Below are 22512 nucleotides of genomic sequence, written 5' to 3' on the forward strand. Positions count from 1 at the left end.
GTGGACTAAGTTATTTAATGTTGAAGCTCCAGTAGGTGGCAGCATAGATTACAGATGCCTATGTGTGACAGAATCATCACTCGAACAAGCAACAGTTCTTCTTTGGTGTATTAAGGCGCTTGATTCGATTCGTTGTATTACCGCCACCCTTTGGTTATGAGTGTCTATTCAGCACATCTTTGTTCTGCCGTGATCACGTCATTCAGATATTTTTCCCTTATTTTAATCTACTCAGTTTTTCACTTTGAACAGGACACACACACACACATACACACACACACATACACACAAAGCATTTATAAAATGAAAGCTTTTTATTTTTATTGTGTCTGTGTATGAAAAGTACAATATCAATATATTAATAAATAAGTAGAGTTGAGAGGTGCTGTGATTTTGTTTGAATGTTTCATTAAATTTCCTTGTTAAAAAAAACGTGCTTAAAAATATGTCAAGGGTTTTAAAATGTGGTCGTAATGGAATTGTTAAACCAATGTCAGCTGCTCTGTTGGTTTCTGAGTCTCTTCTACTCGTTTCTGTGTACTAATATAATAAATGTGTGTTTTTATGTCAGTAAACTATAGACCTGTCTGTATTCTGTTCTGTATCACAGAGGCACGATCCTTAACAAAGAATCACTGATGCTCCTCCTCTTTTCTGTCTGTATTTACGTTTCTATACTTTTTTTATATAAACGTTCCAATCAATCAGTGAGTTGTTCACATGTGGAGGTGTCATTCAGGTCTTCTCCTTGTATCTGATTGGCTCTGCTTCGTGGTCGCTCAGAACTTTTTCTTCATTTGTGCCAGTGTAGTTCACAGTGGAACTGCTCCCCCTGCTGTCTGACTAATGAACCTCTGACTGTTAATAACTGATACATAATCAATCAAAAGAGTGTTTTCCAGGCACTGCCATGGCAACAGCTAAGCAGTTTGTTTATTTCCGTCTATAAATACTTCAGGTGATAAATAACAATAAATAAACATCTGAACCTGAACAGACAAGAAGCACAACACAGCTGTGTGTGTGTGTGTGTGTGTGTGTGTGTGTGTGTGTGTGTGTGTGTGTGTGTGTGTGTGTGTGTGTGTGTGTGTGTGTGTGCGCGTGTATGTGTGCGTGCGTGCGTATGTAAATAATTCATGTTGAATGTTAGTTTAATCTACGGAAGAGGTGGAGCCGACTGAGCTAAGCTAAGCTAACAGTCTCTGTTTTTTTGTTTGTTGTTGATTATCGTTTCCATGACGACGACGTGCAGAGCAGGATCCTCTTCTCCTTCAGGACGGCCCAGAGCTGTGAAATTCTCCGTTTTCAGTGATCTGCAGGGACGACGTGTTGCTAGGAGACAGACCGTTCCTCTGGGATGTCAGTGCGTAACGCTCCTTCAGCTGAGACAGCGCCACCATCAGGCGGGAGTTAGCAGAGTCTAGAGTCAGGATCCTCTTCTCCTGAGAAACACACAGTCAGCTGATCACTCATGTCATGTGTAGCTTTGTATGAGCACATGTAGCCTGGAGCCTAAAAAACATCTTCTTCATTATTCACGCAGTGGTAGTGTGGATGTTCTCTGTGGAGCTTGAAGGCTTACCAAAAGACCCAGTGCTGCTAACCTGAGCAGCTAACGGGCAGCTAACGAGCAGCTAACGAGCAGCTAATGAGCTCCTTATGAAGCTCTAATGGCGCATTCATACCAAACGCGTGTAAAGTGTCAAAAGTGGCAGGTGTACATTCACAATATATGGTGGACTCGCTTCTACAGGGCGTCGGAGGTCCCACGCCTCCTGTGCGGCACATTTCGAAGCTTTTTGTGCGGCGGACGCTTTTGACGTGCGTCCGGCGCCACCAACGCAGCCAATGCTAGAGTATCGCGGCACGTCGACCAATCAGAAGCTTTTCCCAACCGTGACGTATTCAGAATAATGTGAGAAAAAAAACACTAACCGGAGGCAGAAACAGATGGACAGGCGCTCTTCTGCTGAAATAGAGCACCCGTAGTTGGTCAGCATGTCGTCCAACTGGACACGGGAGAGACGGAAGTAGCACTGAAAGAGACTTTTGTCCGAGCGCAGCTCTGGTGAATCCAGAAACGGCGCTGAGGCGCAAATAAAGCCCAGCCACTTTCTCGATAATGTAGAGCCGATAAACGGGGTCGGAGGCGACGTCTTCAGCAAGGAGCTCCAAACTTTAATCTCCATTCATCCACACTTCTCTATAGCCCTCTAACAATACAGTACACACACTGAGTCACACCAAAATACAACCTGACCGGAAACACCGCCTTCTCAACACATTGTTCCCCACCCCTTCATAGTCACTGGGTGAATTATGAACATAATTGATCGCCACAATATCATCCGTTCTGTGAACACCACCGGCAACAGAGAAGCCCCTCCCCTTGACGCGCGTCCCAAGCATCTTCGAAGTTGGTGACAAGCGTACTAATTCAATGAGCACCAGCGTCCAACTACGTGCGTGAGGCACGATTTTGACGCCTAAAACGCGTTTGGTGTGAACGCAGCATAAGGTTCACTCCTATTGGTGTGTCTGAGCTCAGCTCCACAGCTGATGGTTTTAAACCCAGCACTGACATGTTGAAGTGGACCAACAGGTTCTGTTCACATGCTGTAATGAAAGCTCCCCTCCTCATCCAATCACAGAGCAGTATTTAATGGGACCAAGGAACACTACATGGTCCATGTACCAGTAGCTCAGTAACTGGACCAGTAGGACTAGTACTAAATGGGAACATTCTGTGTAAAGCTCGTAGGTGATAGACTGTCAGCCGATCATAGACACTCAAAGTTCTCCCAATAACAAGTTAAAAACAAACATTCCTGACAGGAAACAGAAGGCAGGGAGTGAGCTGCTCACTCTGCGCTGACAGACAGTACCTGTGTCTCTATGATCTTCTGTTTGGAGTCAATCACTGCCTGCATATCAGAATGATCCTTCTTAAGCTCTTCTTCAACTGCCATCAACCTGAAAAGGTCACACACCCAAGGTCAGCGGTCACAGGTAACAGTCAGAGGTCACAGTGGCGACTCAGACTCAGACCTGCTGATGATGCTGTTCATCTGAAGGTCTTTGTCATCCTGCAGTCGTCTCAGTCGACTCTCAGTGTCCTCCAATCGGGCCTGAAACACACACACACACACACACACACACACACACACACACACACACACACACACACACACACACACACACACACACACACACACACACACACACAGTGCTGAAGCTGCTGGCAGTGTGATCTTGGAGCAGGTGAGACAGGTAAGGTAGTGTCACCTGGTACTCCTGAAGCATTCTCTGGTTTTGCTGATCCTGAAGCTGCAGCCGAGCTTCACATTCTTCCTGACGCAGAGATGCCACTCTGAGCTTCTCTTGCAGCACGGCAACCTCCTGTTGGTACTATACACACACACGCACACACACCACACACACACCTCTCTCTCAGTGTAGTGTAGTTTGTAAATTAAGTTGTACTGAATCATGTGATCCTACCCTTTCCACCAGAGCGTCGTCTTGGCGATCGTCCTCCATGTCTCCATAGGACGAGGCAGAGTTCATGTTGAGCAGCCAAGCAGCCGTTCTGTCCAATGCACAGGGGGACGGAGCCTGAGGATAGGGGGCATATGGTCACCTCAGTGTCCCTCATAGGGGGTGGGGGTTGGAGGGGGCACTGTAGACCACCCTTACCTTGGGGGGGGGTCTCTGTTTCTCTGGACTGTCTCCTTTAGAGGATGAGGATGTCTGTCTGAGTCGTGACTGGCCGGTGCTTGGCCAATCAGGGCTGGAGGACATCATGCTGCCGGAGGCGGGGCGCTGCGTGTAGGCGGAGCCTCCGATGGTTGGGGGGGTCCGACCCCGCGGAGGAGCAGAGGACGGTGGTTGGTCAATGCGCCTCTGAGGACCCGTAGACGACTGTCGTGAGGGGGCGGGGCCACCTGAGGGTGGGACAGAGTAGTTACAATCACTTTAAGCCCAGCCCCCCCATCCACAGGACTGATTTCAGATTTATTGACGTTAAGTTTGAGGAAGTTGGTGGTCAATGATCCTATTGCAGAGACAGTTTTTAGAGCGGAGCCTGTGGCAGGGGGTGTGTCTATACATGAGAAGAATCACGTGTCGTTAGCATAGAAATGGAGGAGAAAGATGTTTCTGTGAGGTAGCATGTAGAGAATGAAAAGCCATGTGAGTCACACTGCCCTCAGCATGTCAGAAACCACAGCACAGTGATAACCAGTGTTGGGAACGTTACTTTAAAAAAATAATTAGTTATAGTTACTCACTACTTGTTCCAAAAAGTAACTGAATTACTCTATAATAAAAGTAACTCATTACCAAGGAAAGTAACTATTTGCGTCACTGTCAAAAAAAAAAGTTGCTATATGTCAAAGAATTCCGATTTTTTAGATGTGTGTCGTTGTGAGGTGCTCATTAAATTTGAGTTGCTTACATGGATGTCGACAAAGTCTTCACTCCTGGATATAATGTACACTTCACATGTACGTTCTTGTTTTTGACCACAATTAATTTAAAGTCGTGTTTGTATCGTCACCTTAAACATGCCAACTTTTCATCGGACTGCTCCACGCTCACCATCTCTGCTGCTTCATCAAATCTGTAGTGTGTGTGTGTGTGTGCGTTGGCACTTGAGTAAAAACACTAGCTCTGATTGGCTACCATGGAACATGACGCCGCCTTAGCCAATCACAATCACTCACTATGTTTTTAACCAGCCTCCTCTTGCTGGCACATGTATAAAAACACTGGCTCTGATTGGCTACCATGAAACATGACGTCGCCTTAGCCAATCATACTCGCTCATAATTGTTTTTAACCCACCTCCTCACTACAGCTGAGTAAGAAGCCAGGGTTGCTTTTGGATCACAGTTTAATGTAACGCACCGCATTTAGCGTTCAGTAACGATAACGGCGTTGTAACGGCATAGAAAGTAATTAGCTAGATTACCCCGTTACTGAAAAACAAACGCCGTTACCTAACGGCGTTATTTTAAACGGCCTTATTCCAAACACTGGTGATAACACACATCAAAGTCTGTGCACATACACTCTCACATGTTTTGACTAATGCTATCAGCAACACACGTAACCTGAGAGAGCAGCAAACAGCAGTAGATTCACAGGGATTCACTCTTCCTAACCCAGACCGGTCTATCAAATAAACCCTGAATCCACATCTGACCAAGTAATGCAAAAGCCTGACTCCACCTATAATCATTCATCCAAAACCGCCATCACATTCAGACACATTACAGCAAAGCCCAAGGAGCTACTTTGGGAATTAACTGGACAGAAAATAATGTTAATGATGGAAAGAACTGTAAATAGACACATTAAATCGCTGAATTGTGAGTCCTCTGTCAGGCTATGCATTCATACCTGAGGCGTTGTCGCTAAGCGAGGCTGTGCGGCGTGAACACTCTTCCCCACTGCTGCTGCTGGATATGGCTGACGTGCGCTCTCCACCCACAGACATCTGAGTGACGAAGGCTGGTTTTGTGACGACTCGGTCATCACTCGTCGATCCGTCCGAAGGTGTGGCATCCGCCGGCTGTTGCCGCGGTGATGGAGAGGTCATGTGATAGACTGGGTTCTGAAAGGAGAGAGGGAGGAGCCCTGTCCTTCGCTGCCATTGGCTGTCATCAAAGCCATCATTGGTTACCTCCTGCAGGTCCACCAATGAGAGGCTGCGGTTCTCATTGCTCAGCTCTTCCCTCCGTCCGCCATTGGTCATTTCAAACGCTGGCTCATTCTCATTTGGCTCAGAGTAAGAAGAGCTCGGTGAGCCCTGAAGACCTGCAGGGGTCAGAGGTTAATGGAGCTGGATACTGATTGGACAAAGGTACGAGGTGAAGGGTCACCTGATGCAGGTTGCAGACTCGAACCTTTGGTGACGAAAAACAAGTCTTTGTTCTCTGGAGTCGGAGACGGAAGTCTAGTGAAGTCCACCATCCTGCAGAGGAAACGGTACGACGTGAATCACATCCTACAAAGTAAAGGGATGAACATCTCCACTTCTTATGTATGTAAGAAAATAATGATTTTTGTTTTGTTGCAAAAAATTCTATTTAAAGTTCTGGTATTATGCGATTTTTCATCCATCTCCATTTCTTCTAAGAACCCCAAGAACATAGTATTTCAGGTTCATTTTCCCAAACTCGCCTGTTTTCCGGAGTTTTAGCCCTCTGAAAAGTCACTTTAATGACGCTTCTAAAGAGAGGCTGTTTTGGGACCTTCATGCATATGCATGAGTGGGTGTGTCTGTAGACGTCGGCTCCACAACACAGCTGATCATCATAGCGATTGTCTTTTGCTATCCACTCACTCTTGTTATTGTTTTCAGCCAAAAAACTGCTCATTACAGTAAAACACTCGGCTACTTAAGCGGCTATTGTGATCGTGAAACGACAAATGCTGCTCAACAGTGTGTTTATCACATCAGCAGTGGAGTCAGACAGCTGTTTCAAACACTCACCGGAGCTGCTACTTTGCTTTCTTGTCATCCTCTCTTCTACTGACCACAGGAATATACCATTCAAGGTGATAATCATTTGTTTTGTTCAATCACGGCGTATTGGATCACAAACACGTCAGATCATTTAAAAATCGATACAAGGCGATATAACGGCTACTAAAAATGGAACTGATTGTAAGTGCTTCGGATTATCTGTATACTGGATTATCTATATACTGAACGTAAATATATTATCCGTGGATTTAAAAAAAACAAACAACTCATAATCTCTTGTTACTTACTGTTAACTAATAAAATGTGCTTGTAGAACTGTTGTATAAAAGCAATATCACACTCGAGGTCGTGCAGTTGTGTCACACCAGTGCTGATATTTAATCACAAGAGCACTCCCTCTCATTTGATATTGCTTAAGTATTCATATATGTATTTATAACTACCCACCATAAAAACAGTTTCTTCCCCCAGGCTGTCACTCTGATCAACGCTAAACAGTCAAAGAGTGTCAGACATGTTTCTGTGAAATAATCCTGGAACTAAACATGTAATAACCCTGGATCAAACTGTCACTGAGAATGTTCATGTACATAAACATATACTAATTAATTGAAATGTTCACCTGCACAACTCATCACTGTACTACTGCACTATTATCTTATTATTATTATTAGCTCCCAGGATCGAATGATCCTGGGAGCTATGTTGTCGGGGGCTTAATGTCCCTGGTAGGGTCTCCCAAGGCAAACAGGTCCCAGATGACGGGTCCGACTAAGAGCGGTTCAATAGCCATATATGTACATTAAACAACAAAGGCAGTTCACGTCGCCCGGATTGGCGCTACCGGGGCCCCACCTTGGAGCCAGGCCCGGGGTTGGGGCTCAAGTGCGAGCGCCTGGTGGCCGGGGCTTTGCCCACGGGCCCCGGCCGGGCAGAGCCCGAAAGGACGACGTGGGCCCGCCCTCCCGTAGGCCCACCACCCGCAGGAGGGATCATATGAGGCCGGTGCAATGTGGATCGGGCAGTCGTCCAGGGCGGGGGCCTTGGCGATCTGATCCCCGGCTACAGAAGCTAGCATTAGGGACGTGGAATGTCACCTCTCTGGCGGGGAAGGAGCCTGAGCTTGTGTGCGAGGTGGAGAAGTTCGGACTAGATATAGTCGGTCTCACCTCGACACATAACAAGGGCTCTGGAACCAGCCTTCTCGACAGGGGTTGGACTCTCTTCTACTCTGGAGTCGCCAATGGCGAGAGGCGCCGGGCCGGGGTGGCTATACTTCTTGCCCCCCGACTTAGTGCCTGTATGTTGGAGTTTACCCCGGTAGACGAGAGGGTAGCCTCCCCCGGCCTTCGGGTGGGGGGACGGATCATGACTGTTGTTTGTGCCTATGGGCCAAACAGCAGCTTGGAGTATCCACCCTTCTTGGATTCCTTAGAGGGAGTACTGGAGAGTGCTCCTTCTGGGGATTCCCTCGTTCTGCTGGGGGACTTCAACGCTCACGTTAGCAGTGACAGTGAGACCTGGAGGGGCGTGATTGGGAGGAAAGGCCCCCCTGATCGGAACCCGAGCGGTGTTTTGTTGTTGGACTTCTGTGCTCGTCACAGATTGTCCATAACAAACACCATGTTCAAACATAAGGGTGTCCATATGTGCACTTAGCACCAGGACACCCTAGGCCGCAGTTCGATGATCGACTTCTTAGTCGTGTCATCGGACTTGCGGCCGCATGTCTTGGACACTCGGGTAAAGAGAGGGGCGGAGCTGTCAACTGATCACCACCTGGTGGTGAGTTGGCTCCGATGGCGGGGGAGGATGCCGGTTAGACCTGGCAGACCCAAACGTATAGTGAGGGTCTGCTGGGAACGCCTGGCAGAGTCTCCCGTCAGAAGGAGCTTCAACTCCCACCTCCGGGAAAACTTCAACCATGTCTCGGAGGAGGTGGGGGACATTGAGTCCGAGTGGGCCATGTTCCGTGCCTCTGTTGCTGAGGCGGCTGATCGGTGCTGTGGCCGCAAGGTAGTCGGTGCCTGTCGTGGCGGCAATACCCAAACCCGTTGGTGGACACCGGGGGTGAGGGATGCCGTCAAGCTGAAGAAGGAGTCCTACCGGGCCTTTTTGGCCTGTGGGACTCCGGAGGCAGCAGACAGGTACCGATGGGCCAAGCGGAGTGCAGCCACGGCAGTCGCCGAGGTAAAAGCCCGGACATGGGAGGAGTTTGGTGAGACCATGGAGAACGACTTCCGGACGGCTTCGAAGAGATTCTGGACCACCATCCGGCTTCTCAGGAGGGGGAAGCAGTGCACCGTCAACACTATGTATAGTGCGGATGGTGCGCTGCTGACCTCGACTCGAGACGTAGTGGATCGGTGGGGGGAATACATTGAAGACCTCCTCAATCCCACCGACACGCCTTCCAATCAGGAAGCAGGGCCCAGGGACCCGAGAGTGGGCTCTCCTATCTCTGGGGCTGAGGTTGCCGAGGTGGTTAAAAAGCTCCTCGGTGGCAGGGCTCCGGGGGTGGATGAGATAAGCCCGGAGTTCCTCAAGGCCCTGGATGTTGTGGGGCTGTCATGGCTGACACGACTCTGCAACATCGCGTGGACATCGGGGGCAGTGCCTCTGGATTGGCAGACCGGGGTGGTGGTCCCCCTTTTTAAGAAGGGGGACCGAAGGGTGTGTTCCAATTATAGAGGGATCACACTCCTCAGCCTCCCCGGTAAGGTCTATTCAGGGATACTGGAGAGGAGGGTCCGCCGGATAGTTGAACCTCGGATTCAGGAGGAGCAATGTGGTTTTCGTCCTGGCCGTGGAACTGTGGACTAGCTCTACACCCTCAGCAGGGTCCTTGAGGGGTCATGGGAATTTGCCCAACCAGTCCACATGTGTTTTGTGGACCTGGAAAAGGCATTTGACCGTGTCTCTCGGGGATTCCTGTGGGGGGTCCTCCGGGAGTATGGGGTATCGAACCTCCTGATAGGAGCTGTTCGTTCCCTGTATGACCGGAGTCAGAGTCTGGTCCGCATTGCCGGCAGTAAGTCGAAATCGTTTCTGGTGAAGGTTGGACTCCGCCAGGCCTGCCCTTTGTCACCGATTCTGTTCATAACTTTTATGGACAGAATTTCTAGGCGCAGTCAGGGCATTGAGGGGGTCCGGTTCGGGGTCCTCAGTATTGCATCACTGCTTTTTGCAGATGATGTGGTCCTGTTGGCTCCAACATACCGTGACCTTCAACTCTCACTGGATCGGTTCGCAGCCGAGTGTGAAGCGGCCGGAATGAGAATCAGCACCTCCAAATCCGAGTCCATGGTTCTCGACCGGAAAAAGGTGGAGTGCCCTCTCCGGGTTGGAGATGAGGTTCTGCCCCAGGTGGAGGAGTTCAAGTACCTCGGGGTCTTGTTCACGAGTGAGGGAAGGATGGAGCGAGAGATCGACAGGGCGGATTGGTGAGGCCGTCTGCAGTGATGCGGAGTCTGCACCGGTCCGTCATTGTAAAAGGGAGCTGAGCCAAAAAGCGAAGCTCTCGATTTACAGGTCGGTCTACGTTCCAACCCTCACCTATGGTCATGAACTTTGGGTCATGACCGAAAGAACAAGATCACGGGTACAAGCGGCCGAAATGAGTTTCCTCCGTAGGGTGGCTGGGCTCTCCCTTAGAGATAGGGTGAGAAGCTCAGTCATTCGGGAGGGGCTCAAAGTAGAGTCGCTGCTCCTCCGCATCGAGAAGAGCCAGATGAGGTGGCTCGGGCACCTAATTAGGATGCCCCTGAACGCCTCCCTAGTGAGGCCTCCCTAGTGAGGCGTTCAGGGCGTTCAGGGCACGTCCCTCCGGAAGGAGGCCCCGGGGAAGACCCAGGACACGCTGGAGAGACTATGTCTCTCGGCTGGCCTGGGAACGTCTCGGGGTCCCCCCGGAAGAGCTGGAGGAAGTGGCCGGGGAGAGGGAAGTCTTGGCCTCCCTACTGAGGATGCTGCCCCCGCAACCCGGAAACGGCTAAGCAGGAGAAGATGGGTGGATGGATGGATTATTATTATTATTATCATCTTATCTTGTTATTGTTACCTTGTTATTGTTATCTTGTTATTGTTATCTTGTAATATCATTTTATTTAGTTTTGTACATATTAGTCTAACTACTGTTTATATATATGTTTATATTTTTTTTCTAGTTAATTGTTATTATTTAATGGTTACATTAATAGAGAGAGCACAGTTCACCAAATCAAATTCCTTGTGTGTATAACATACGTGGCCAATAAAGTTGATTCTATTCTACTATATACATGTATTTATTTAGTATGATGTCAGTGAGCTGATGAGGCGTATCCCAGTGCACTTCTTACCCTCCATCCAGTCCCACGCCGCCCTGCAGGCCAATGGAGGGATTACAGGCTGCCAGTGGTGGAGACAGAGGAGGAGAGAGATGGGGCGGAGACATCGGGGGAGCAGACACACCCTGCTGTACAGAGGAAACAGAGGCCGCACCAGCCACGGCCCCAGGGTTTACAAGCACTGCCGACACATCTCTGAGGATCCGAGGCAGAGGGAGGAGCTTGGACAGACACGACTGGGACACACAAAAAGCTAGCGGTCAGGGGTCACTTTAGATTCTCCTTTGCTTATGTTACTCAGGTTTTAAAGTTTGTTTACGTTCTTCCTCGTGTCCTTTCTGTGTGAATGTGCTGATTAACATCCCTGCACTCTTTAAGGAGTGATGGTCACTGTCTGTCACTTCCTGATCACTTCCTTTGGACTTAACCTTGTTTCCTTCCTCATCATCACCCTCCTCACCTTAAACTATGGCATGTGTTACCTGGTCGATCTCTGTCAGCAAAGTGTGGAGAGTAGAAAGCTCTCGGCCAACGTCGATGTATCCGTCGAAGCCTGCTGTGTGTCCATCAGGAGTGGAAATCTCCTGCAGGAAGCGCTGCATCCTGCTGCACTGCTGCTCCACAAAGTCATTGAGGAAGAGCAGGTAGTCCTCTTTACTGCCAAACCTACACACAAATTAGCATCACATTAGCATTGCTTTCTTTGGGTTGAACCACCACCCATATCCAGCATGTGCTCCGGAGGATAAACCCTCAGCCAAAGTGAATCTCTTCTACTTCCCGACGAAGGCAGTCACACTTTCTGTTTCTGCCTCCCTTCCGCCCTTATCTCTCCCTGCTGCTGCTTTGTCTGGTCCCGTGAGCCTAACAAGAGCCTCTCTCTGCGACTCACCCAAAACCGGAATAATGGAATTAATTAGTTGGTCTCGTAGTTCTATCGGCCAGATTTTTTCAATGAAAAGAACCGGGGGTGGTGAACCCGCATGACCAAGCGGGACTTTTGCGGCTGGATACGCACTTGACCCTTGGAACAAGTGGCGAGTTGTGTGTCTGTCTATTCTTTCCGTGGAAGACGTGGAGGACATCTACATGGTTGGAATAATGATAGTAGGCATGCTGCTGATCGGAGCTGGTGGCTTCCTAATCTATCGAAAAGTCCGTACTACGCTGGCGAGTGTTTTGGAAAAGCTGCCAGTGATTTCTGAAGGATGCAGGGCTCTGAACTCTCTGACTCATGTGTTGATCGATATCAAAAGCAAGCTAGAGCTGCTTATGGATCGTCTACACGTTATGGATAACAACTGGGAGAAGTTGGAGGCCCGGCTTGGAAGTAGTTAGGCCACTCATTGGATTACAGCAGAGAGACCCAGGACAGAAGGCTATTGAAAATTTACATAGCCTGTATCAAAAACACATTGCTTGTCTCCCTTTCGGCTCCTCAGTCAGCCAAGGCTAAAGCCATGGTTGTCTTATCACAAGGAAGTTTCTGCAGATGGCTCCTCTTACACTGCTTTCTCTGTTTAGGGGAATCAGTTTCAAACTGGCTGTTTTTTCCCCTCACCCCTCCTCTCCTCCTGTTGTACATCCCTTTTTCACCTAAATATGTGGGCGCCGCAAATGGCTGCTCCGTTGTTTTGATGTGTATTCTTTCGCTGCAACTACCAAGTCAAATTCCTCGTATTGTTCTAAACTGTACCTGGCCAACAAAGCTGATTCTGATTCTGATGTAACACACACAAACTCCCTAATAATTCATTCTCATGCTCCGCCCCCCTCTGCATCTGATTAAGACCTTAAATCCTCAAATTTAGCTGATGTCACAAGCTCAGCTGGTTATTCTGGACGTTAGTCCACTCCTGTGTCCCTCATTGTTTCACCTTCATCCCAGGTTGGACCCCATCCCTCATGTTTCCACCATGGTTTTATATGTTTTGTGTTTTTTTCCTGTAGCACCTGTAGCACTTTATGATGCGTTTTCATGTGTAAAGTGCAATACAAATAAAATGTATTATTATTATGTTCAGTGTTCTCCTAGCTTTGGTGCTTCTATTGTTCTGTGTGAACGCCTTCATCTTAGGTCTCCCACCTGTAGACTTCCAACCAATCAGATCAGCCCTTCAGAGTAAAAGCCCCTCCGTGTCTCAGCCCTTCAGAGTAAAAGGCCCTCAGTGTCTCAGCTCTTCAAAGTAAAACCCCATCAGTGTCTCAGCCCTTCAGAGTAAAAGCCCCTCAGAGTCTTAGCCTTTCAAAATAAAGGCATACTTGCTGAAGTTGGCCAGGTTCTGCAGGACTTTGGCGATGAGCGTCAGAGTTCTGGCCGTGCGTTCGTCAGGATATTCCTGCATCAGGTCGAAGAGTGAGGGAGACATGACGGCCGGACACAGGAACCTCAGGAAGAGGGAGGAGCTTATCAGACGCTCACTGATGTCAGGACGACCTCGGTTACTACATTCCATCCTCCATGAAGCAAACACCTCCTTCAGCTCCCGAGGAAACACCCTGAGGAGAGACACGCAGTGTGAGTGCGCAGTGTGTGTGTGTGTATGTGTGTGAGAATGTGTGTGTGTCTGTGAGAGAGTGAGAGTGTGTGTACCTGTATGAATCCAGGATCTTGCAGAAAGCCAGTTCACAGCACATCCTCAGATTAGCCTGATGATCTGAGAGGTCCGAGGTTGTACAACGGGAAGGGTCGACCTCACAGTTCTCGTCAGACTCGTACAGAGCTTTGATGAACTCTCCTGGAAACAAGAAACAAGTTCCACTGGTTTTTAGTGGTTTCACTGGTTTCAATGGTTACAATGGTTTTACTGGTTTCACTTGTTTAAATGATTTCAATGGTTTCACTGGTTTTAATGGTTTCACTAGTTTCAATGGTTTCACTTGTTTTACTGATTTCAATGGTTTCACCAGTTACAATGGTTTCACTGGTTTTATTGGCTTCACTGGTTTCACTGGTTTAACCGGTTACAATGGTTTCACTGGTTCAACCGGTTACAATGGTTTCACTGGTTTTATTGGTTTCACTGGTTTTATTGGTTTCTATAGTTTTACTGGTTTTAATGGTTTCACTGGTTTCACTGGTTTCAATGGTTTCAATGGTTTCACCGGTTTCAGTGGTTTCACTGATTTCAATGTTTACACTGGTCTCGCTGGTTTCAATGGTTACAATGGTTTCACTGGTTTTATTGGTGTCACTTTCACTTGTTTCAATTATTTCAATCACTGGTCACACTAGTTTCAATGGTTACAAAGGTTTCAATAGTTTCTCTGGTTTCACTTGTTTCAATGATTTCTATCGTTTTACTGGTTTAACTGGTTTCACCGGTTTCACTGGTTTCATTGGTTTCACTGGTTTAATGGTTTTACTGGTTTTACTGGTTTCACTGGTTTCAATGGTTTGATGGTGGTTTTTATGGTATTGGGGCTGATAATTGTGAACATTGTGAGAATGTGACCAAACAATGGTAAACAGATCAAAGTATGTGTGTGATCGTTGCATTATTAACAAGCAGAGAGAATCAGTGAGGATGTGATTCAGGGAGGAACTCTGTTATGATTGCTCTGTGTAGCACATTAGCATTCATCTGCAGCTTCAAGAGGGAGCCACAAAGCTAATTACGGCTAGCATCAACAAAAAAACTGATGGAACATAAAAACACTGAGCACAAGTCTACAGATGAGGATACAGACTTGTCTGTCTGTGTCTGCCTTTGTGTCTGTACATACCAAGTGCATCCTGAAGGTACTTCTGTCCAATCAGCTTCAGGTATTCCTCAATGCTTTTGGTTGCCATGGTATTTTCTCTGAAGATCAGCTGATCGCTGTCACGGCAACGGTCGACTTCTGACATCATCAGGTCAGTGAGGAAGTCCTGTGGGCGGAGTAGAGCAGATCATCACTAACTCCAACGGTCCCAATGTGTGGGCGGGGCTTACCTTGGCCTTGCCCGTGCTGTGCAGGATATGGACAAGGGCGGTGGCGAGCTCCTCCTTGGCTCTCACACTGATGCTGTTCTCCAGGCTGCAGCACAGCAGCAGGTAGTTGGAACTGATGAACTCTGCAAACTCCTTGTACTGCTCCATGGGCAGGATGACCATGCTCTGGAAGCGAGCTTTCACCCTCACCATGGGCACCGCCGACTTCCCTGAGAACCAATCAGAGACGGTAGTGTGAAGCCAGCTCTGCAGTTGACCGGGCCTGCATCAGACGTCTCTCACCTCGGATGGTACTGGGCGTGCTCACTGGGTACCATTTCTCCAGCAGCTGCCTCCCAGTCACCGAGCCCACAGGGATGTTGACCAACCCCACATAGCTGCTCTTGTCCTTCTTGCGCTTGCGGTCGGTGTCCTTGTAGAGATGTAGAGTGATGGCACCGACCGCAGGAAGGCTGCTGAAGTCAAAGCGCTCACCCCAGAAGATGTTGTCGGTGCGAAGCTTACAGGAAGTTCGAGCATACAGACAGTCGTCCAGGCAGAGTTCACAGAAGTACCTGCAGAGAGAAGGACTCTGTCACATCCACGCTCTGACCAGTGTGAGCTCACGGCCTGGTTTACCTTTTCTTAGCAGGCAGATCTTTGGCCTCGATCACCCACACCGTCAGTGTGTTCTCCACACGCCGGCTGTTGTCCTTGTTTGGGTGAACCGCTCGTCGCAGGTTCTCCATCCATTTGTCTCGCTCTGCAGCCGATCGACAGGAGAAGCACTTTGTGCCTGTGGAGGTGGTGACCTTAGAGGGAGGGGGAGGGGTCAGAGTCTACCAGTTGCATACCTGTCAAGTATCCCGTTTTGGCCGCCATCTTCCCGTATTAATTTCCCGTAAATATCCCATATTTTAATGTAATTAAAAGATACCTTACTAAACTGAACGACGTCACTAGCCTCGCAAGAACTGCCACCTGAAATGGCCTGAGTGGCAGTTCTCACGAGATTAGTGCTGACAGCGGCAACAAACCTGGAAACAACTCAGAAAAGAGATGGATGAATGAAGACGTTCCGGAAAACAAAAACAAAGAACTCGTGTAAATACGCTGTGAAATGATTTTATCTTCCTAAAGAGCAGCAGGATGGGACACAGTTTCATGTTCTGTAAGATTGGTAACTGAGATTTTAACGTCTACCACGGGGGAAGGAATGACGTAAGTCACCATGAAAAGTCAGCCAATCACAAGCTCCACAAATATACACTGCTTTCAACAAAAAGTGTTAAAGAATGTAAAGTCTGCAACAAATGTGTATAATAAGTCATTAGTGAATGCCAGAGAACCACATGAGTGTGCATGAGAAATTATCAGAAAATATATAATGAAAATAAAATGTACATGTCTAACTTAAAGGCAATGTGAAATTAACAGTAAATATGCAACGTGTTGACTTGTATATCAACTGTAAGTATATTAAATAAACACATGTGCTTCATATACCCATTTGTTTTTATTTAGGCTCTTTTATAATTGAGGAATTAGGGCGATATATCAAGTTTTCTATTTTGGCAATATAGAAAACTGTAATATTTCATATATCAATATATATATATAATAGCTTATTATGTATCAAAATACTAGTTTTAGGAGTCGCTACTTTTACTTCTCAGAACAGAATGTAAAGCTCAGATGGATTTCTGAGTGCACATATTGATCAGCTGTTTGTTAATAAATGTTCCTGTGTGGCATTTTGCATCAGCAAATTTAACCCAGAATTCTCTTTCTGGTCAGACTTTATTTGATAAAATTATCAAGATTTATTACTTATATCACTATTTTGAGAAAATATATTGAGCTATGACTTTTGGTCCATATCGTCCAGCCCTAGTAGGAATGTTCACAGCATTTCAGTGTTAATGAAGGTCGACCTACCAGATTCTAATCACATAATTGTATTTAGTAAGTGGTTGACAAGTGGGTATTTTAGATTTCTTCTACACCTGTCTTAAAATATAAGGGATACTGGAGCTTGGTTGGGCGGGTGGGACTGCTTGTAGTGAGCGCCAGAAAATTTCCCTTATTTTCAAATCCAAAACTTGACAGGTATGCAGCTGTCTGTAGGGTATGTAGTGTCTGAATTGTCTGTCGTGACTGTAGTCTCTGTATGGTCTGTATAGTCTGTAGTGTCTGTACGGTCTGTAGGGTCTGTGGGGTCTAGTGTCTGTAGAGTCTTGTAGTGTCTGTAGTTTTTGAAGGGTCTAGTGTCTGTAGGGTTTGTAGTTTCTGTAGGGTCTGTAGCGTCTGTAGGGGCTGTAGGGTCTGTACCTCAAAGCAGAAGTCCTGTCCCAGCAGGGATGAGTGAACTGGTTTGATGATCACTGATTGGTCCATCCTGACCTCCAGAGACGACACACAACTGCTGCTTAGCAACGACTCCAACTTCATCACACACCTGAAGCACACACACAGAGCAGATATGATCCTCCTGACACACGCGCATGCACACACACACACACACACACACACAATTTGAAAGCTTTCCTGACAAATTACAGTCTGTATCTCTTCAATAGTTCTGTGTTGTTGGTCCATGGTGTGTAATCATGCTTAGAGAGTCTTTGTTCTACTGGGTGAAAATGGTTCTTTTTTAGGGGAGTCAATACATTAAATTTTCTCGAGAAGGAAAAGAGTCACACCTTTGTAACGCTCATTTCTCTGACGGGTGTGAAGAACTGACAACAAAAATTAACTACATCTGTGTTCATGATCAACTGACGAGTAAAAAATGTGACTGAACAAAGAGTTAAAAGTGCTTACTTCCAAAAGGAAAGAAGAGGAAGTGCTTTTATTTTGAAGGGCATTTATTTATGTAAACAAGGTGTTGACTTCTCATGGCACATCTTCACTGGACTGTATTTATTGTTATAAAAGCTGATGCCTCAGTTATTGATTACCATGACAACAATAGGAATTCAGCATCAGTTTATTAAATGTTATAAAGTACTAACCCAAACCCTGTAATAAAGTACTAACACTAACCCTGTTATAAGGTACGAGCCCTAACCCTGTTATAAAGTACTAACACTAACCCTATTCTAAAGTTCTAACCCAAACCATGTTATAAAGTTCTAACACTAACCCTGATAAAAAGTACTAGCCAGAACCTTGTCATAAAGTACTAACCCTGTTATAAAGTTCTAACCCTAACCCTGTTATAAAGTTCTAACCCTTACCCTGTTATAAAGTTCTAACACTAACCCTGTTATAAAGTATGAGCTCTAACCATGTTATAAATACGAACCCTAACCCTGTTATGAAGTACTAAGCCTTACCCTGTTATAAAGTTCTAGCCCTAATCCTGTTATAAAGTACTAACCCTAACTCTGTTATAAAGTACAAACCCCTAACCCTGTTATAAAGTTCTAACCCTAACCCTGTTATGAAGTACTAATCCTAACCCTGTTATAAAGATCGAACCCTAACCCTATTATAAAGTAGTAACCTCTAACCATGTTATGAAGTTCCAACCCTGTTACAAAGTACTAACCCTAACCTTGTTATAAAGTACTAATCCTAACTTTGTTATAAATAGTAACCCTAACCCTGTTATAAAGTACTAACCCTAACCCTGTTATAAAGGTCTAACCCTAACCTTGTTATAAAGTAACAAGGTTTATAACCCTGTTATGAATACGAACCCTAACCTTGTTATAAAGGTCTAACCCTAACCCTGTTATAATGTCCTAACCCAAAAAGTCTGTTACAAAGTTTGAACCCTTACCCTGTTATAAAGTTCTAACCCTAACTCTGTTATAAAGTTCTAACCCTAACCCTGTTATAAAGTACTCATCGTAACCATGTTGTGGAGTTCTAACCCCTAACCCTGTTACAGTTTGAACCCTAACCCTGTTAAAAACTTCTAACTCTATCTCTGTTATTAAGTAATAACCCTAATCCTATTAGAAAATAGTAACCCTAACCATGTTATAAAATAGTAACCCTAACCATGTTATGAAGTTCCAACCCTGTTATAAAGTTCTAACACTAACCCTGTTATAAAGTTTGAACCCTAACCCTGTTATAAAGTTCTAACCCTAACTCTGTTATTAGGTACTAACCCTGTTATAAAGTTCTACCCCCTAATCCTGTCATAAAGTTCTAACCCTAACTCTGTTATAAAGTAATAACCCTAACATTGCTATACATTACTAACCCTAACCCTGTCATAAAGTTTCAACACTAACCCTGTTATAAAGTACTAACCCTAACACTGCTATAAAGTTCTAACCCTAACCCTGTTTTAAAGTTCTAACCCCTAACCCTGTTATAAAGTTTGAACCCTAACCCTGTTATAAAGTTCTAACCCTAACATTGCTATAAAGTTCTAATCCTAAAGCAATATTCGCACGGGATTAGTTTTACCTTGGGACCACATGTAACAAATAAATGATCCCCCAGTGTCTGCTTTTCATGTGATGCATTCGAACGGGATAACCAAAGCCTGAGATTTTGCTTAAATTTATGGACAAGCAGCGTCTTTTTGTTTGTGTGATATTATTTGGATATTTACAAGGAAACTCGGACGAGATCTTCATGTTTTAATCTCACCACACCGAACGACCGACAGATGGACTTTTACTCTGCTGTGTTTGATAAAAAATGATCTTGTATCATGTTGTCCACCTCACACCGTTGGCAGAGGTGTAATTTGTGTGTCGATGACGTTTCGTTAAAGAGTTATTGATGTTGGAACTCTGAATTAATGAATATCTGCCAACTTTACCAAACAGTGTTATGGTCCAAATAGTATCCAGATAAACTGGTGACTGGGCGGACATTTGCTCCCTGTCCGGACATAAAAAGAAGCAACTCATAAGTCACATTAGTGGTGAATTGAAACATTATTAACGTTACGTTATTATCCACAAAATGGATGTTACGTAAAAAATGCACATGATATGTGGAACCAGAGGTGGTGAAAAAAATCTACTGGTGCTCCATGTTTCTTATGATCAACTTTTATGTGTGTTGACGGCTGCTATTAGCGGTATTCATAACGTGCAAAACAAACATTTTATTGCCCTCAAAAAAGCTGCGTTTTTGCAAAAGTGTCAAATCGTAGAAGTTCTAACATCTGTTGTTCCTCACACCAGCCTCACAGTTGATAGTTAGTCATCAGTTTATCTGGATACAATTTGGATCGTAACACCGCAAAAGAAAACATAAACGTGAGCAGCTTTTTACGAGCTAAAACATCCACACACTGAATGAAAACATGAGCAGGACCAGAAACCTCAAAGAACGAAGGGTATACGGATTCAGATCCTGCCCATTTCTGTCCAAATCAGAGATGCCTATTCGCATTGGATTAGTATTATCACAGGACCTCGAAGTTCAGCAAAATATAGTAGGTCATTTTTTACTTTACAAATTACTGACATGGCCGATTCACACGGGATTAACATCACAGACATTCTCTGCAATTATTACAAATCGCATGTATAGGTAAAACTAATCCCATGCGAATACTGCTATAAATTCTAATCCTAACCCTGTTATAAAGTTTTAACCCTAACTATGTTATAAATTACCAACCCTTTCGCCCAGGGAACATTTTAACTGAAGGCTCAAACATTCTCGGAGGCAGACTGTCCACACTCCTCAGAGCTTTCATACTCGAGCGCACTGCTGCATATAGTTTCCAGTAAAATCCTAAAATTCCACAATCCTTAGCTCTTCTCTGTAGTCCTTGTACTCTTTCTGGAAAATGTTTTAAAGGTGTCGATACTTTTGTAGCTCGGCTTCATCTCTTCTGCTCTGTTTCAGCAGGCGACAAAATGCAGATTGTGTTACATCTAATGCGGGCCGATACATGCTGATCAGTGTTTAGTTTGTCATCAGGTACATGGACAAGTCAACGCGGTCTCTGAGACGCTGAGCGGATGTCCGCCAGGGTATGTTTGAGCCTTTACATCTCAAACTTCTTCTGTGGATTCTATCAGAGAAACAAGGCTGAGGGCTGATCATCAGGTGTATCGTTGGCATGGAAACAAAAATTGTTCTTCTTTCCTTTAGTCTGTTCTCTTCAGTGGTTCCTCTGCCTGCATCGAACCCCAGGAATGAATGATTTTGTTGACTCTTAGTCCTCCCTGTAAGCTCAAAGCTCCTCTTGGTTCGTCTCCGTCAAACACACTCAGACCTCCACCTCTCTAGATGTTCCTTCACCTCCTCTAACTACACATCACAATGTCCTTCTCAAACACCAGTGTCCATCTGTCAGTGTGTTCATCACCATCACTGCTGCTCCTCCAGCTCTCCTGCATGTCATACTCTACTCTGGACTCTGTAGATCGACAAAGACACGATCTGAGCTTCTCTGTCAAACACTGCAGCTGTTCTTCTCTTTGTGGACATGCTCTCATGCTCTCTAATGATCTGCTGCTCTCTAATGCTCTCACACACCCAACACAGCATAACGTGGATGGCTGTTCATCATAGGAATGGGATCCACACAAGGTTCCTGCTGCTTAACAGAAGGTTTTCCTTGCTGCCATAATGAATTCATGTTGGGTGTGGGATACATATGTATGTGTATATACGTATATATGCATATGTGTGTATCCATAAAATGATGAGTCCGTCCTTAAGACTGCTCTACTGTAAAGTGTCTTGAGATACCATTGGTTATGATTTGGCGCTATACAAATAAAAGGTTGATTGATTGATTAATGATCTCTCCTGTCCTTAGTCAAGCTTCCTCTGCTCTTTCCATAACTTAATTGGAGGACTCATCAACTTTATTCAAACTCTGCATGTCTCTGTGTTCTTCAAACTTCTCCTCCATTCCATTCTTCATCTTCTCACTGTCTCTAAGTTCTCCTACACTTCCACAGCTCCACAGCTCTATCATCAGGACTTTTCATCCTCACTAATCTGTGTCTCCTCTTCTTCTCTTCCTTATCTCTCCTCTTCCTCATTCATCAGCTTCATCACACTTCAGCCTCTGTCGACACGTTTCCATTTCTGTCCTTCATCTCTCTGACCTGCTGCAGGTCCTTCATCTCCATCATCATCACCTTCATAACCATCGTCATAACAATCATCATCATCATCATCATCATCATCATCATCATCATCATCATCATCCATGTTCTTCTCTCTCACAGGACTAAAGGACTAATTAATAGTCTGAACCTGTTTCACACACACACACACACACACACACACACACACACACACACACACACACACACACACACACACACACTCACTGTATTAAACGTGTGTGCACATCTCCACGGTGACATGGTAGCAGCTACATGCTAACAGAGCAGGCTAGCTGTCTGAGGGATGCTGCAGCTAACGCACAAACATGCACACACACACACGCACACACACACACACACACACACACACCTAAACACACACACACACACAGACACACCTAAACACACACACACACACACACACACACCTAAACACACACACACACACACGAAGGACAATGACTGAGTGAGACTCACTGATCATCCTGAGAAGATGGAGGAAGATGAAGCTGCTGCTGATGTAAAAGACCGACCCTCCTCCTCCTCCTCCGTCCGTCTGTCTGTCTGTGTGTGTGTCTGTTGTTTCTCTCACTGTCATTGGTTGCCCCTCCCCCTGCAGTGAGGCTGTCCTACTTCTCCTCCTTTCATCTCTCCTCCCATCCTCCCACGTCTTTTATTCCTGATATTCTCCCCATATTATAATAAGTACAACACACACACATGTT

The 22512-nt window shown here is 45.8% G+C and overlaps 1 protein-coding gene across 3 annotated transcripts; it reads right to left on the reverse strand.

Moving 5' to 3' along the window:
* Nucleotides 1-295: 295 nt before the first annotated feature.
* On the reverse strand, nucleotides 296-22512 carry LOC114470152 (disabled homolog 2-interacting protein-like). 3 transcript variants are annotated; one of them, XM_028458164.1, is made up of 18 exons: nucleotides 22265-22512; nucleotides 17067-17193; nucleotides 15375-15547; nucleotides 15039-15310; nucleotides 14757-14965; nucleotides 14548-14692; nucleotides 13415-13559; nucleotides 13084-13320; nucleotides 11304-11487; nucleotides 10834-11057; nucleotides 5910-5977; nucleotides 5404-5820; nucleotides 3697-3944; nucleotides 3502-3615; nucleotides 3286-3408; nucleotides 3049-3128; nucleotides 2886-2973; nucleotides 296-1442 (listed from the first exon to the last, which is right to left on the reverse strand). In XM_028458164.1, exons 2-18 carry the CDS (start codon nucleotides 17184-17186, stop codon nucleotides 1272-1274), a joined length of 3018 nt encoding a protein of 1005 aa, XP_028313965.1. In that variant the 5' UTR covers nucleotides 17187-17193; nucleotides 22265-22512; the 3' UTR covers nucleotides 296-1271. The 3 variants fall into 3 exon arrangements, with proteins under 3 accessions (XP_028313965.1, XP_028313964.1, XP_028313966.1); XM_028458163.1 differs by having other exon boundaries at nucleotides 5886-5977; XM_028458165.1 differs by lacking the exons at nucleotides 296-1442; nucleotides 2886-2973; nucleotides 3049-3128; nucleotides 3286-3408 and having other exon boundaries at nucleotides 3434-3615; nucleotides 5886-5977.

The sequence above is a fragment of the Gouania willdenowi genome, chromosome 9 (assembly GCF_900634775.1).
Source record: "Gouania willdenowi chromosome 9, fGouWil2.1, whole genome shotgun sequence".
NCBI classification, from domain to species: domain Eukaryota; kingdom Metazoa; phylum Chordata; class Actinopteri; order Blenniiformes; family Gobiesocidae; genus Gouania; species Gouania willdenowi.

Bases quoted from the DNA above. Each gene is read 5' to 3' on its own strand.
- LOC114470152 (XM_028458163.1), bottom strand. From the start codon at position 17,186: ATGAAGTTGGAGTCGTTGCTAAGCAGCAGTTGTGTGTCGTCTCTGGAG. The intron at 13,560-14,547 runs GTATGTACAGAC...TCTTGTTTCCAG, and splicing joins GTACCTTCAGGATGCACTTG to GAGAGTTCATCAAAGCTCTG. The intron at 3,945-5,403 runs GTATGAATGCAT...TCCCACCCTCAG, and splicing joins GCTTAGCGACAACGCCTCAG to GTGGCCCCGCCCCCTCACGA.